General features: G+C 34.4%; 2 protein-coding genes across 2 annotated transcripts; one reads left to right on the forward strand and one right to left on the reverse strand.

Moving 5' to 3' along the window:
• Positions 1-7,702: 7,702 nt before the first annotated feature.
• MONOS_16478 (uncharacterized protein) lies at positions 7,703-8,029 on the forward strand (the record flags this gene model as incomplete). The annotated part of the gene is made up of 1 exon (XM_067869386.1): positions 7,703-8,029. One exon carries the CDS (start codon positions 7,703-7,705, stop codon positions 8,027-8,029), a length of 327 nt encoding a protein of 108 aa, XP_067720433.1.
• An 8,163-nt stretch (positions 8,030-16,192) lies between these two features.
• MONOS_14845 (uncharacterized protein) lies at positions 16,193-17,281 on the reverse strand (the record flags this gene model as incomplete). The annotated part of the gene is made up of 1 exon (XM_067867681.1): positions 16,193-17,281. One exon carries the CDS (start codon positions 17,279-17,281, stop codon positions 16,193-16,195), a length of 1,089 nt encoding a protein of 362 aa, XP_067720434.1.
• Between the last annotated feature and the right edge of the window lie 61 nt (positions 17,282-17,342).

Raw genomic sequence — 17,342 nt, forward strand, 5'->3', positions numbered from 1 at the left:
ATTTTTTGATTGATTATTAACTTATATTTTTCTCTTGCAATATTGATTTTTAATTTATATTTGTTTTTTTGTTATTTAAAAAAACTCAGAATACTACGAAATACTTCTTAAAGATCTCTCAGTTGTGTACAAGCACGCACAATTGCACACGCAAACGATGATCCTTCAAGCACTAACGCGAAATGCATCATTATCTGAACTTCTGGACTATGGATTTGACATCACTGAAGGAAAGTATAATTATGCAAAACAAACTCTCACAAAAAACCAAGGATTTTTAATACCTGCACAATTGCCTCACACACCATCGTGTAAAAGTGGTTTGTATTGTATTTTTCTATAATTTCATTTTTAACTGTCTTTTTGTTTATTCATTTATTTAACTTTTTTGAGGTCTTAATGAACAAGATTGGGAAAAGGGCAACAATTGGATGTTGGCCCATTCCACAGAGGCATCAACTTCACTGCAATCAGCCAAGAAAAAACCAAAAAAAGTTCCTGATTACGCACAGTTCATTGAGGAATCTGCATGGGATAATATTATCATTACAGAAAAAAATAATTCTCACAATATACAATCTTCTCCATCAGAAAAATTATGCCAACAAAATAAAAAATCAAATATTATATCAGAAAAAAAATCTTCTCCATCTCATGCAGTTAACGATCCTATTAACACTCCACTTCGAGCTGAAAGATGGACTACAAAAATCAAACAAAATAATACACTTCATTACCGTCGAACTTCTCCATCACCAATACCATTTCATAAACTAGTTAAACAAAAATCTCCCATTTCATCATCATCTTCTTCCTCTCCTTCTTCTTCTTCTTCCTCCTCCTCCTCCTCCTCCTCCTCCTCCTCATCTTCATTTTCATCATCATCTTCGTCATCATCATCTCCTTCTCCCTCTCCCTCTCCTTCTCCTTTACCCTCTCCCTCTCCCTCTCCCTCTCCCTCTCCCTCTTCTTCTCCTTCTCCTTCTTCCTCTTCCTCTTCATCATTATCTTCATATTCTTCTTCTTCCTCTTCCTCTTCTTCCTTTTCGATCAAAGTGAAAAGAAAAGATACAATCAATTCTTCTCCAGAAGACAAAGCAACTTCATCTTTTTGCAACGAAAATATGTGGGTTAGCAGCCAACTTATGGAATATATCACCTCACCCACTCTTATTCCTCCTCATGCGTTCCAAAATCTAGTCTCATCTTTCACAAAAGAGAGCAACATTTTAACACAACAACAAAAGTCACAGTTTATTACAAGAGATAATTCAACAAATTTTGATCCGTTTATTTCTTCTTCATCCAAATCAACGGCTAATGTTTTAAAATTCACACCAAATACTCCATTAAAAACAGTAAAAGGGTTGGCAAATCTTGGAAACACATGTTACTTGGCATCTCTTCTGCAATGCTGGTCCTCGATCTGCAGTTCAAAACCAACGATCTTCACAAAAACACATTCAAATAAGACATTATCTTCTCGAATGATGAGTATATGCAATCAAATCCTCAAAGATGGAACAAAAGTGCATTCATGGATCCCATCAGTTGTTAGCAAATGGGAAGACTTTTGCGGATATGGAAGCAAACAGCAGCAGAATGTTTCAGAAGCTTTCGAAAATCTTCATAAATTGTTTGAAAAAGACGGATTATTAAAACAAGATAGTTTCAATCCAGTTATAATTTCACATATGAAATGCGTGAAATGTCAAAAACTCACATCACATATCGACAACATCAACAATAGCATAATCATCAATTCTTCATCTACACACAATGGTTTATCTTCTTTGTTTTCAACTGAAATACTGGATGGAAAAAATAGTGTATATTGTGAAGAGTGCAAAGAAAAATGCTGTACTGCTTGTTGGGAGGAAATGATTTCATTTCCAGAAGTACTAGCCCTCTCCCATGAATGTGCTGATTCTGCAAGTTCTCCACCTTCTCGAACACTTCTTATCGAGACTGATATGTCGAATAAACGTTCATTTTGCAAAGGATTTGCGAATGAAAATAAAACTTCATTTCACAACAAAAATAAAGAAACAACATTCTATCACTTTATTGGACAAATCCTTCATAAACAGTTTGATAATAGCAATGGTCATTACATAGCCGTTGTGGAAAGAAATAAAGGAATGAAAAAGATGTGGATCACCTGTAACGATGATGATATTGATGCATTTGACAGTGATAAATGGTCAAAGTCATGGAAAGATCTCTTTTCTCAGGGCTATATTCCTTCTTTATCATTCTACGTGAAAGAGAAATCACAATCAACTCAACCAAGTGTCCAATTTGGTGGTTCCTCTTCTTCATCTTCCTCTTCACAATCCAAAAATATCAACAATTCGTCCACAGAAACAACTCCCCCGTCATCGTTCATCACACCACTGCATTGTTCAACTTCCATTCCTCAATTAACTTCATCAATCAGAACTGACTATGGATTAGAAGCACTTAAAGAAAAAAGAAAGAAAACGGGCATCTTTTCTCCCAACGAAAAGAGATTAATCTTCAAGCCAAAGACGAAATTATGGAAAGAGTTTTCTGAAGAATCAAACATCAAAGTTTCTCTTTCCCACTTCTACAAACTCACCACCAATTTCTCCAAAGCGAAAAGACGAACGGATCTCTGCGGCATGTGTGAGAAGTTGAACTATCTGGAAAACAAATTGAAGTCATCGCAAAACAAAAATGGACTGTCTGAAGCAGAGTTTCATACACTTAAATTACTTCGACAACATCGTCTTGTTGCAGAAATGCAACGAAAACATTATCAATCAACTGTCGACAATCTGAAAAAGGGAGAAGCAGTCTTCGTCTTCGACTTCAAAGAGAAATGGAAACTCCCCATCAGAAAAAATCAACTTCAACAAGAATTCTTTAATTACCAACAAGTTTCTCAATTCACAATCATCTCTCTTCAAAAAATTAATAATCAACAAATAAAAAGAACTTTCAACTTCTTCTCCGACTGCCTCTCAAATGATCACAGATTTGTTATTGAGTGTCTGGAATCTGTGATCAAAAGACACTTCTTCTCAGACACTCACACTTTTAAGTTCTTCTGCGATTCGGGTCCACACAACCGAAATCGCTTCCTCCTTCACTTCATTCTCTCCAAACAATCCAAACTTCTCAAAAAGAAAAATACACAACTCAACTTCTTCGCTGAGCACCACGGAAAGAATATTTGTGATAGTGAATTTGGTGCATTAGTTAATTCTATCGACAACAATCTTTCAACTGAACACATCACTTCACTTCATGACTTAATCAACTTCTTCGAAAGCAATATGAATGTTTCGACATCTGTTTCATCATCATCACAATTTAATATTTTTGAATCATCCTCATCAAGCAACTCCCCATCGTCATCATCTATCAAGGAGTGTGTGCATGAGAGGTACTTTGAAGAGTATGTGCCATCTCAGCAAATTTCATGGCCTTCACTGTCAGTCCCTCACATGAAGGACTACTTATTCTTTGAGCGCAAGGGCTCATTTGTCTGCGCATCTGCTGTTGGATATCTTCCTCAACGCTCTCTGGTTGCCCTCGAATCTTCAACAATGAAAGAAAAAGTTCAACGTTCAAGAAAGTCATTTCACTCTGATATCACATCATCTAACTCTTCTCTTCTTTCTCAATCTTCTCAAGATCTTCTTTCAAGAAGATTTGATCTTCTTCTTGACTCTTCATCTTTAAATGAATCTCAAAATTGTATTAATGGTGTTCCTTTTTAAGAAACTAGTTGTTGTGTATGCTTAGCTGGCGCTCTATCGGAAGGGTGCTGGACATGACTGTTCGTATTAGATATTGCAGCCTTCGGGCTGCAATATCCGGACCTGGATACGACGAACAGCCTCCCAGGTACACAATAGTTAGAATCCGATTGTTTTCTTGTGCTTTTTGAACCGATAATGTCCCTATTTTCACTTTATTATAGTCCCGAATGTAAATTATAAACCTGAATAAATAGAGATTCATTTTTTGATGGGTGTTGTGAAGAGTTTCAATGATTTTTGAATTTGATTTTAGGAAAGGAGAATAGCTGAGAGTGTGAAGTGATGTATAATCACTGTGTCTGCCTTTTTTCTCTGTTGAATTTGATCTTTTTGAGTTTGGACAAGAGAAATATCAGAAAGTGTAGAGTGAGAAAAAAACAAAAGATAAACATTCAAGTTTGTTTTTGGACTTAAAGTATTTGTAATCTTTTTTGTTTGGAATTGACTATGACACCATGTATTTGTTGTAATAGTTATGCTTTTTATTGAATCTTTTATTGTTCATGCAAATTGGTATGGAATTGACAATTGGGGAATGTTTTAATGATGATGTGGTAAAAATATTTTTTTTTAGAAAGTGATGCAACAAGAAAAGAAACTTATTTGTTGTTTTCTATTTTCAAGATGATTAATACAATGAAGTGCTATTGTTATTTATGTGTTATGTTGTTTTATGATTGTTATCAAATTAGCAATGTATTTATTTTTCTGTTTTTCTTATCACTGAATATTCGTCAACTGTTGTTGAAACTCAACAATGAAGATATTGATATCAAAACAGTTATATATTGAATAGAAGAATAATAATAAGCATGTTCATTCAAAAATAAAACATTTTTAAAGAGACAAAAATTTCAATGATATTTTTCTGATATGAGGTGTTAATTCAATGAAATATGAAAAAATTAATTTTCACCTCATTTGAACTAACAAAATTTAATCACGATTTTCTGATGACTTGAAAGCATTATTAAAGCAATAATATTCACAAATTAAATGAATAATATTCAAACAAATATCACATTCCCAAAATTAATGATCATAATAAAACCAAATTATTTGTGCATTTTGGTCAACATTGAAAGTCACTTTTTCTGTACTTTACAAGCTGAAAATATCATTTTATGCTGTTTTAAGCAAAAAAATAAAATGACCAAAACGCCCATGATCTTATTAATATATTTTAAAACATTCTAAATTCTTGATCATAAGTTAACCAAATTATTTGTGCGTTTTGGGCAAAAGTGGAGGAGGACTTTTCAACACCAGATAGTTGTTAAATATCATTTTATGTTGTTTCGATCAAAAAAAATGAAATGCCCACAACGCCATGATCTTTTCAATTTATAAAATATTTTTAAGTGAAATGAAGAAAGACTATCAATTTGAAGATATTGCATGCAATTGATGAATATTTGATTTGACCGTTTAAAAAATATATTGTTAGCTTGCAAAATATATAAGAAGTGTGCTTTTTTTCGTGTGTTCACTCCAATTATTTCTTCATTTGAACAATTCATTTTCTGATTATCTCAATTTCTTATTTTATTTGTTTTTTATGAAAACAGTTCATCATTTATCTATTTTTTTTGAAAAAAGGTGCGCATTATTTCAATGAGTTTAATGGAACACCTTTCTGAAAAAACTGCTTTTTCTTTTTGTGTTGTTTGTTGTTCAAAGGGCTTTTCACTCTCTTTGATTATCATCATCAACAACAACCAACCCCAAATTATCAACAAGGGAATCGCTTTAAAAACTTCTGTAAATGCTTCTCCATCCAATCATCATTCATCAGGCTCGAAGGAGTTGGCTGATTCAAAAATTCACTGAACCGAAAACAATGCAAAGTTTCACGGTTTATGTGAAACACAAAACATCCACAAGATCATAAAGAAGTTTCTCGAGATCACATACGAAAATGAGAAGATCATACAAGCGTGATCATGCAAATTCAAGTGAAGATCGCCAGAACACCAAAATCTACTGGATCTGATAGAATTCAAAGAGCAGTGAAATAATATTGTTCTTCATCTGTTTCATTGTCTTTTTCCTCCACCTCCTCTTATTCTTTTTCGTTATCGTTTTTGTCATCTTTGATATTTTTCTCTTCATCAAAGTGGGATTAGATGTGAAAGCCGCCTCCACTGTTGGAAAAAGACATGTATTACAAGCACAACTCCATCGCAACTTTCTTTTTTCAATTTTTTTTATTCCAACATTTTTTAAGGGAGCATACTCAAAAACCGCAGAGGCTATAGGCATATCTGCGTACGACAGGAGGCTCAATCCAAAGAGAAAAGCGTCAAAGGAATTTTACTGGAAGGGCAGCTGCTGGAGACTGTGTGCTTCTTGCAGAGCGAAATAAAGCGCGTTGATTTTTCTCAGTTGGTAAAGGGGAAAGCAGAATTCGAAAGACAAACTTCATATTTTGCACTCAAATCAAGTTTGTGTTCATACGCGATTTCTGATCGGGTCTACAATTTCTACGATCACGAAAGAGTGTTCATGAGCCCATATGACGAAATGACTGCGATACAACGTTCTGTTTCAAATGAGCCTTGCCTGACTGACACGGAACCCTCTGTCATTTCTTCAGAGCCCCAAAAAAGAATTAGAATAAGTTGTAGATTCGAAAAGAGAAGCGTTGAGACAACAATCCACAAGCTCATTGCAGAATCTTCCAATCTGCAAGACGTTGAGTTGACTGTGCCGTTTGCATGGCATGAAAGCCCTGAGCCGCTCGATGAGTTACTCGCTCAAACATCGAAAGAGAATGCAACAGCATAAAATGCGTTGCCTTTTGCATCATTATTATCAACAGCATCTACTGTTTCCTCGGAGCCCGGTTCTGCATCCTCCTCCTGCCTCTATTCCTCCTCACTGTAGCAGCAGCTTGTCTCCTCTCTCTGTCTTCTTTATGATGATGATCACGCTTCTCTACTACTCTTCAAAGCAACACTAGCTGGAAGCCTGGGGTGCACTCAAAAATTGTCTGCTACACGCGCTGAAAAAAAACGAGCAATGTTCGACTGCTTTTGTCTTTAGCGAATATCCTTTATCTTCTTTTTGTTCATTCGTCTGGGCAGTTTTCATAGAAGGAAAAGATATGGCCGGACCTTCTGAGATATTGGTGAAACTCTGAGTTCTCACTGAGATGTGTGTTTAACAGCATTGAGCACCTCCAGTTCCTTAACAAAGTTCACGAATTTGAAGGCTGGCTGAACGTTGTGACTGTTTGGTGTTATTCGTCATCTTCTTCTTCCTCTTCTTCTGCATCTTTTTCCTGAAACATCTTGCATAATCAACGGCGGTTGTGTGAGGATCGTTCATTTCCCTTGAGTAATCTTCTGAGTTTCTTCCTCATGCTGTTCAAGTTATTCTGACTACTGCTGCTGGATCTTATTTAAATAGGCGAAATGAGAATAATTCGGTTAACGACAGCTGCTGTGGTTCTGTGCGAAACGGCAATGTGAGAGATATTACAAACGTGTGAAATGATCTGGTCGTTGTAAGGCGATTCAGAAGGACGGAAAAGAGTGGAAGAAAACAATCTGTTAATCACAAAGGATTCACAATTGGAGATGGAGTACGATTGTTGATGTGGGTTGGAGGTTAAGGAGAAGAATGAAATGGAAAAAGATGCGGAAAATGTGAAGAGTGAGAAAGAGACTTCAGAAGGAGGAATGGATGAAGTCAATAGCAGAATGAATACAGAAAAAGAGGAGGCTGAAATTAACGTAGTTGATGGATTTGATTGTAACATAGGAATGGAAAATAACGAGATTGAGAATGAGAGAGAAGGAGAGATGAATGTTGAAAGTGGAAAAGTTGAAAAGAAAGGAAAAGAAGTGAAAGAAAGAGACCAAACTTTTTTTCATCAAAAGGATAGATGAAATGAATTAAAGACGAAGATGAAGACAAAAGAGAAAGAAGAGTTTCACTCGTCGCAAGTTTGCACTTTCGACACAAGACTTACACAGGCATCAACAGAAAGGAGGAGGTACATGGGAATAAAAGGAGGAGGTGATATTGAAAATGAACAGCAGCAGACATTTTTTTCGTTTGACAGCGCACTCTCATCTGCCAAGCTGCACACTCAAAACATCACAGCATCCTCAACATTTGCTACTCCTCCTTTTTCTCCCTTTCCACACACACAATTGTCTGCCCCTTCTGTTCTTGTTGGAACTCCGGCGAAGCCACCAATTCCTTCATTTTCTGCAACAGACTCTTATTAGCTCTTGCTGAAGTCGCTCTTAGCACAGAACATTTCTTAAACTTCTTTTTCTCTTTTTGCTCAAATATTTACATTCTTGCGGCTTTTTTTAAGTGCTGTTCTTGGGAAGAAGATATTTTGCAATCTGAAAATGCTTGGAAGCAGGAACATCCGGACCATAGGCGATGTATTTGAGTGACAGTGAATTGTGCTGAACAACTGTGCATATGTTACAAGCGGATTCATGAAAGCGATGTTGAGTCCACCGGCATCGGAGCAGACGAAGTTGCTGTGGGAGAAGTGGTAATTCCAAACGGCAAGGCTGTTGTTTGTTAACTCACAGTTGTCGGCATGCGCGCAACTGCTGATCTTGGAGAGCAAGATGTTAATGAAGAAGGAATTCATCATTCTAAGGGAGCTTCATGACAAATTTGACGTTGAATAAGAAGAATAGCGCTGTCTGCTTTAATGGAGAGATCTGTTGCGAGAGATTTTCAACGGAGTTGCCAAATCCAATGTCAAGCACGTGCAAGGCTGTGAAGTGCCGAAGAAGATATTGAAATAAGAGAGAAAAGATTGTACTGGGAGAAGTGGATGTGCTATTCTGAGAGAGAAAAGATACAGAAAGATGTATGGAGGAATCCGTCGAAAATGTGAAAGACTGAAAAGTTGATTGAAGCGAAGGAGGAGTGGAAGGAGGAGTGGAAGGAGGTGAAGATGCAGCTGTTGCAAAATGCAACATCATTGAGCTGGAAAATACAAAGTGAACAAAAACACGATTGTTCGAGTTAGACCAAATTCGAATATTGGATAGGCAATTTTGGAGGAAGATATGGATAAAAATTGCGGAGAAGGAGAAATAGAGGCCTAGCTGTGAGTAGCATAGCTTGGTGGAGGAGTCTGTGTCTTTGCAGAGGAATATCCTGTGGGTGCGGAAGAAAAGAAATGAAGGGCAGGATGTTAAAGTCGTGATCGTGATCGGTGTGAGAGGAATCAGAGCTTCAATTGGATGTGCTCGCAGCAAGAGAAGGTTGGGTGAACTCGATGGAAAAGAGGGACTCATCGATTTAGGCTGGGATATAGGAGCTCCGGAGAAAGAGTTCCTTTCCTCGGAAGGCGTCGCTCAAGACGAAGCGGATGTTGAGAACGGAGACAGGGATTGGAGGAGCTTTAGCGGAGACGATGCAGTCTTTAAAGAGGTAGTTTTCTTCGGTCGACATATCGCTCACATAGATGGTGAACACACACGTCTCAACAGCACATTCCATTGCACATTCGCACTCAGCATTTCACATAAGAGCTGGCCCCTTGCATAAGAGCGTAATGTGGCCTTGTTTGTACATTCTCGTCTTAATACTGTTCTTGATTCTGATTCAGGTTGCCTCAAAGCAGTTGAGTCGGTCAGAGCAGACGGGAAGACTGCCACTAGTGAAGAATCAGCGAAGAAAGAGAAAGCAAATAGATGAGATACAAGTACAGTGAAAGTGAATGTTGCAGCCATGTGGAGAAATAGGCCATTCAAGGAGACAGTGGAGATGGAGTTGGATCAATGGGCACACCATTGACTTCTTCTTCAATCATCGCAAACGAAAGGAGTGTTTGCAGAGTCTGTATGGAAAATGAACAGCCAGATAAAAGATAAACTCAGCTTTCAAGCAAGTCTATGCATAAGATGTGGATGATGGAGAATAAAAGAGAATTGCTGTTAAGCAAAACATTTTTAAGTGAAAAAAACAGAAATTTTCGTATTTCTTCTCATTTTCTTAATTTTTTCTTAGTTATTTTTTTAACTTTGATCAATTTATTTAGAAAACTTCTCCAAAGAATTAATTGTTTTTTAATAATAATTCATTATAAATTGTTGTTTATCCAATAAATGTCTTGTATAACTATCATATTTTTCTATGTGAAATTTTGAAAATTGTTCATTTTTTACTAAAGTTTAATGATCTTCATCAGCAATTTTTTAAATTCTTTTCAATAACATAATTTGACAATATTTGAATAAGAAATAGATTAATAACGTATTGAAACAATCATTATCATGCTTTTCAAGCAAGATAACTTATGTTTCATTATGTTCATTGAATTTTCGATATTTTTTTAAGAAATTATTTTTATTTCTCGATATTTGAAATGAAATCACTTGGAAACAAATTGAAATCAACAAATAAATAAAAACAATAATAATTTGAGCAAAATATTTGTGAGATCATCACTTTCTTTTTTCTTATCAACACCACCCTTAATGAAAAAATTTTTTGATCAAACGTCGGAATTTTTTATGATATCAAAAAAAATCACCCATTTGTTAATTGTTGATTTTTTTCAGCCTTCTAAAAAATGGTCCAATTCAGACCAATGCCTCAGTTTTTCTTTTCTCCTTTATTGCTCCCACTCTTTTTTTTTTAATTTCTTCGTAACGCCATCCTTTGGTTAATGTTTTGCCAGTAGCTTTATCTGAATCAGCTCCTCCTTCACTAAAAAAATAGCATTTCTGAATTCAGGAGTTTTTTCAGTGGTCGCTGCTCTGGTACTTTCTTGTGAGTGCAGTTTGATGGGTAATCAGAAAAAGGCATTTATTATGATTTTAGTTCAAATAATATATAGCAAAAAAATATATGGATATTTTTTTCCAAAGGAAAAACACAAATTGAAAATGAAAGCAAAAAAAAATGTTTAGACAATGAAGGATCAAATAAAAAAATGGTTTTAAAAACTAAATACGGGGCAAAATTTCTGCAATTAAGAAAATAACTGAGATTTATTCCAAACTATTTCCACCTTCACATAATAATAAGTCTTCAATAACTATTCAAAAAATACAAAAAAACTTTAAAATTGAGAAAATTTTTAGATAATATTAAGTGGAACAAAATTCATAAAGCAAAATATTTTGTCCCATATGTCTAAATTTCTTTGAAAAGTTCCTTTTGTTTAATTTTTAACAAAAATTAAAAATTCATATTTGGCTCAAATTTTCGTTGGCATACACAAAACTTCACTAATGTGGAATCTATAAAAGGATAATGCTATTTCACACATTCGAAAGAAGATTCATAAGCAGAAACAGAAATATGAACAAAATATGTAATTTTTGATCAAATTAAAAATTTCACATTTGCGACTTAACAAAAAGAATCACATATATGACTTTTTCTTTTATTGACACTTTTTTTGTTTTTGACTGCAAACTTTCAACAAACGTTGATTTTCTTTTTTCACTTTTACACAATATTTTTACAAAATTTAAACAATTCATTAAAAGTTTGTTTTATTATTTTAGTTTGTTTCTCACTGAGTTATAGTGTTTTTTATATTCTTAAAAGTCACTTTTCTCAGCGAATCAAGCTTTTCCAAAAAATGTGAAATACAGTTTCATAAACTGTTAACATTAACCTATTTGTATTTCAAATCTCAAGTTCTTCATTTATTTATTATGACACTTTTTTCTCATTTCATTTTTTCACAAACATGCAAGTATTAATCTGAAATTTTCTTTGTTTTAAAAATGAAGTGTTAAAAATAAAAATATGCCATGTAAAATAAAAACTTTAATTATCATCCAAACAAAAATCTGACAATTATTATTCTCTCTAAATCTAGATCTGGCAAACTTTGTACCATAACAGAAATGTTATCTCGGATCATGCAATTTTTGTACCATTTGCCAGATCAAGATTTAGAGAGAATAATAATTGTCAGATTTTTGTTTGGATGATAATTAAAGTTTTTATTTTACATGGCATATTTTTATTTTTAACACTTCATTTTTAAAACAAAGAAAATTTCAGATTAATACTTGCATGTTTGTGAAAAAATGAAATGAGAAAAAAGTGTCATAATAAATAAATGAAGAACTTGAGATTTGAAATACAAATAGGTTAATGTTAACAGTTTATGAAACTGTATTTCACATTTTTTGGAAAAGCTTGATTCGCTGAGAAAAGTGACTTTTAAGAATATAAAAAACACTATAACTCAGTGAGAAACAAACTAAAATAATAAAACAAACTTTTAATGAATTGTTTAAATTTTGTAAAAATATTGTGTAAAAGTGAAAAAAGAAAATCAACGTTTGTTGAAAGAAGGCCTTTGCGACACACTGACTTTGTTAAACGGAAACGACAATCCGACCGACAGGGACGTTCAAAACTCTTTTGAGACTTTTCAATTTGGAAAATTTTAAAAATTGGAAAATAATTTATTTCAAATATTTTTTTAACTCCATTTATTTTGAGAATTTTAAAAATGAATAATAAAACATGAAAATGCAAAAAGAATTTTTTTGTTGTCAAATCGACAGATCTTTTCGACTTGATCATGTCTAGATCAGTCTGTCTGTCAAGATCAGTCGGTTTGTCGAGATCATTTGAAAAATGAGTGAAATGAATCTAAATGACTTTATTAAAGAATTGCCGATAGAATTACAAAGATGCTTGTCAGCGAAAAATATTGTTTGGCAATTTTATTTTATCCCAGCATGTATAATAATTTATTTTTTAATTTAATTCATCTTTGTAGCTTGAAGCATTTGAAAGAAAAGTTGAGGAATTAAAAAACAATGAATGCACATTCGTGGAATTAATAAGAACAAAATCTTTCGATGGCGGTAATTGTATGTTTCATATTAATTATCACTCAGATTAATTTGCATTTTTCTGCTTTAAAACAAGTCTACAAGCACCCAAACAATACTGGAGAAGAAATTGGTAAAATTCACTTTGAAACTTTCGATGGAAAGCTTTGGTTGGCATATACTCCTGTCAAGATGGATGGATCATAAAAAAAAGATGGACACATTTATTTCTTGTGTCCAAACAGTAAACACGGTATAAATTGTGCCATCTCCGGAAGAAAAGGATGTGACAAAGTTACAAATCATCGATGCGCATTGACGACTACATCTTCTATTTTGCCATATTTCAAGTTTCATCCATCTTCTACAAGATTTTCTGAAGTTCCTTCAAAAAAAATAGTTCCAACTCATTTTCAATTTGATTCATTAATTGAACATTTTTTGCGTTTAATTGGTCATTGCAATATTGCGTTTCTTTCTGCTTACTCCAATGAATTCAACAAATATATTACTTCTTTAATTATCACTTCCCAACAAAATCCAACTCTTTCACCGACAACCATATTTCCTACTCTCACATATCGTAAGCTAACATCACTTATTCATGAAGAAGGTAAGAAAAGAATTGCCAATAGAAATACAAAGATTTATAATTCAATGGTTGGCGTCATGATGGATGGAGGTGTTGTAGCAGGAAAAAAATACACTGTCATCACATTCGTTCCGTTGCAAACAAAGGCATCTCCATTTTTCTGGAAAATTGAAAAGGCGTGCTTCACAACTTCCGATTATTTTCATCTTGCAAATGAAATTATAACAGAAATAGCTGACTTGAAAGGAGAGGTGCGCTGTTTTTGTACGGATGGCTTGCTGCCACAAAAACTCGCAATTCAAAGCTTTGCAGATCAAACAAAGTCGACCTCAATCACAGAAACACGGAAAAAAATTACTCCTCTATTTGTTTACTGCTGCAACCATTTGATTAATTTAATTGTCACACGCATATTTAAGGATAATTCATTTTTCGTGCAATTAAAAGAAGAAATAACGTCATATTCAAAAATTTCCAGAATTGAGTCCACAAAAAATCCATTTTTACCGAAATGCCCTTCGTTCATTGAATCTAGATGGCTATGTCTTTTTGACATATGTTTTTTTATTACAAAAAATATACACAATATCTCATTTACAGACTATTTCTGCAAAGTCAAAATAGATGACGTGATCCGATGTGAATTATTACTAATTCATCTGAAACAACTGCAATTGTTCTTTGAAAAAGACGACACAAAGCTTGGAGATGTGTTTCCAATTATCCTTAAATCCATTGCGCAATACTTGTGGTTGCAAGATCTTGAGGAATTTTCTTCCCCTGATTGGCAATATGGAGTTTGCTTTATTGTAATCCAACTGTTCAATTCATTTTTAGGGAAAGAACGAGGAGATCAAATCGCTTTGGCTCATTCCTTAACTCCAATTGGAATCCTTGACTACAGAAACGGTTTGTACTCAAAGTCTTATTCGACAGAGTTAATGACATTGAAAGAAAAATACAGATCTTTTAAATGTTCATCAATGTTTTCAAAGGATTCAGATCAAACTCAAATTCAAAGGATGCGTTGGGATTCATCTATTCAATCTATAAAAGATACAATGCCAAGTGACTCGGTCTTTCTTTGTCCTTCTAAAGAAGTTCCAAATACTGCATCTTCAAAGAATCAACAGAAAAAGTTACGAACACTTTCTCATGTAATGGAAGATAAAACCAGCGAAAATGAATTTTTTTCAGACAAACAATATGCGCTTTCATTTTTTTCGAAGAATGAAAAAATTAATTTTCCAACAAATTTTCCTCACCCAATATTCTCTTCTTCATTATCAGTTGAGACTTTTTATTCTGCTCTTCAGTTTATAAGCCCAGAAAAAGACAGAAAAGCAGAAGCAATTACCGAAACACAAGTTCAACTTCTGCCGCTTCCAAAAGATTTGCACTCTATTTCATCAACTTCACCAACCAACTCACCAAATAACAGTTTGCTCCATTTATTTGCTCTTTTGATAGAAAACACACTTATCGAAAAAGAGGTTATTACTAATGAAGAAGATATTTTTGGGGAAATTGATTTTGACGAAACAGGCATTATTCAAGCAGAAAACGATTCGGCGGATGATGAATATGATGAAGGATCTAACATTTCTGAACGTAGCGAACAGGAATTATCAATTTATGAAACAAGAAATAAACACTCACATATTGAAGAAAGTGATTCACAATCAAATTCAGACGAAAAAAAGGAAGATAAATGTTCAGATAATGAAAAAAGCCTTTCAAAAGATGATAATGATGTTGAAGAACTCGGCGTGAATGAATTTATTATCACAGTCTGTATGAAGACAACAGAACAAATAAAGAAAGCACTTTCAAAAATCCAACAATCTATTTGCATGGACTGGTTTCTCCGATTGAAGTTAGCTTTCAATGATTATTTGTCCAAAATTTCTTGTTTGAAAGCTTCAAGTCATATTGAGAGCATTAGAGCTTTATTTTCATCAATGTTGCTGGATAATGCTCAAAACGTGGATCACACTAATACTCAAATTTTCTATTCTGAAATTTCAAAGCAAGGAACAATATCAACAATTTTTGCAAACATTTGTTATTCGTTGACGATGTTTCCGTGCAGCGAAGCATCTTGTGAAAGAATTTTCTCTCGCTTGAGACGAATTGTTGGAGATAGAAGGTACTCGCTTGCACCAGAAACGCTCAACGCATTGCTTTTACTGTAGATGTTTATATTTTTTTCAATAAAACATTCAACTGCTATAGCTATCTTTTTGCATTTCAGTGAAGAATTCTGAATATATTTGAATCCAAATGAAATTTCTTGACAAACAATGAGGTTTGCCGAACAAAGTTTGCAATTATAATTTTTCTGAACTGTTTTTGAAACAAACTTTCGATATTTGTCATTAATAGAAGAATCTTATTGTGAATATGTGGAATTGTGAGTTACAAATACAAGGTTTGTTAAATATTTTTTCAAATTTCCAATCAACAACTATATTTCAGTGTTCAAATATGTTTGTTCTTATTAATTAATTTATCTACTCCGTTTTCAGATGCTTGTAATACACATTGATCCATTTAACAACGTTCGTTGAACTTTTATATTGTGTTCTAACGTTTTTCATTCTTCGGAATGAAGAGCGATGTTCATAACTGATAATAATTACAATTCATCATATATTTTTTGAGTAATTGTATTTTTTCATATCGCCAATCAAAAGATAGTTTGTTTGCAACATAAGGGTCTTTTGTTCATCCAGTTAAATAGTTTTAGTGGATTCAACTTTGAAATAATGCTTCAATTGTTTATTTAAGAATCAGCATTTGAGAAATAATTGTTTTTATATGTAAATGATATTAAATAAAGATTCTAATTGGAAATCGCGAATAAAAAATATTGAATACAGATGAGTTCAAAAGAAATAATGAAATTTATCTCTATTATTCGATAACTCTCACGAAAAAAGATGATTCACAGGATATGTTATGTTAATGTAAAGTGAGTATTGTTTTTTTTATATCAAATAATTATTTAATTATTAAATAAATAAGAAAGCAAGAAAATGTTGTAAAATTATCAAAATTGCAGCAAAAAAAGACAAAACTCCTTTGCATTTTGCATAATTATTAAATAACCACACAATCTCAAAGCTGGAAACGACCTCAAGAAGCTTCAGACAAGTTTCTGATATTTTCTGCCTTTTTCTTGTTGCAATCTTTTTCCGCTTCATGTTCACCTCGTTCTCCCCAAACTGTATCTGCAGCGTCAGACACTCCCACAACATCATCCCAATCGAGAACGAGACCGACTCCTTCGTTGCATCCATCTTCTTGTTCATCACCAGCTCCGGCGCCTTCCACAGAAGGCACTCATTTTTGAATTCTTCCTCATCCTCAAAAACCGATGAAGGAAGGGAGTCACTTTCATCATCACTTGCAGATGTCACAACAGTCGTTGATGATGAGATGGACGATGAATCCGAGTCTGTCGAGCAGTCTGAGTGCATCGCAATGCAGATCACCATGTGCTCTGAGAACAGCACAATGTGCGGACTCAGGCCATCCAGCGATTGAAGCGCCACTTTGAGCTCGTCGAAGCAATGAAGCACCCCGTTCGCCACCCAGAACATGATCTGAGCAGCTGTCACCTCCCGCTCCTCCAGTGTACCTATCGCCATCTCTTTCTTCTCGTTCCTTCCATGAAGCAGCATGAACAATGAATCCCTCAAGTCCACGATCAGCTTCTCATGAGGAGATGAGCAGGCCATCGCATCCACCAGATTCGACATCGATGAGGTTGTTGGGCACATACTCTCTGATCGAACAAAAGTTGAATCTGTGTCTGAAGTGTCTGTTGTTGAAGTGGATGAGATGGATGGAGATGGTGTTCTCTTTCTTGTCTCTTCCTCTTCTTCAACCTTCTCTAATGCCCATTCTGGAATCTTATCTGAATCTTTCCCCAGAATGTATTCTGTCGATCCACTCTCGCTCAAAAGATACTCTTCTGACTCTGAGTGTCCCAAGCTTTTCTCGTACGCCCTCTTCTTCATCCTCTCATCGTTTTTCTTCTCTGCCTCTCTTTCGGCTCTTCGCCATTGTTCCTCAGGAGACATCTCCATTGTCACCATCTCAAATGCTTTTGGATCCTTCCTCACTGTGTCTTCCACAATTTTGTTTTTTCTATGTTTT

Source organism: Monocercomonoides exilis (assembly GCF_001643675.1).
Source record: "Monocercomonoides exilis strain PA203 chromosome Unknown scaffold53-602328, whole genome shotgun sequence".
Taxonomy (NCBI): Eukaryota; Preaxostyla; order Oxymonadida; family Polymastigidae; genus Monocercomonoides; species Monocercomonoides exilis.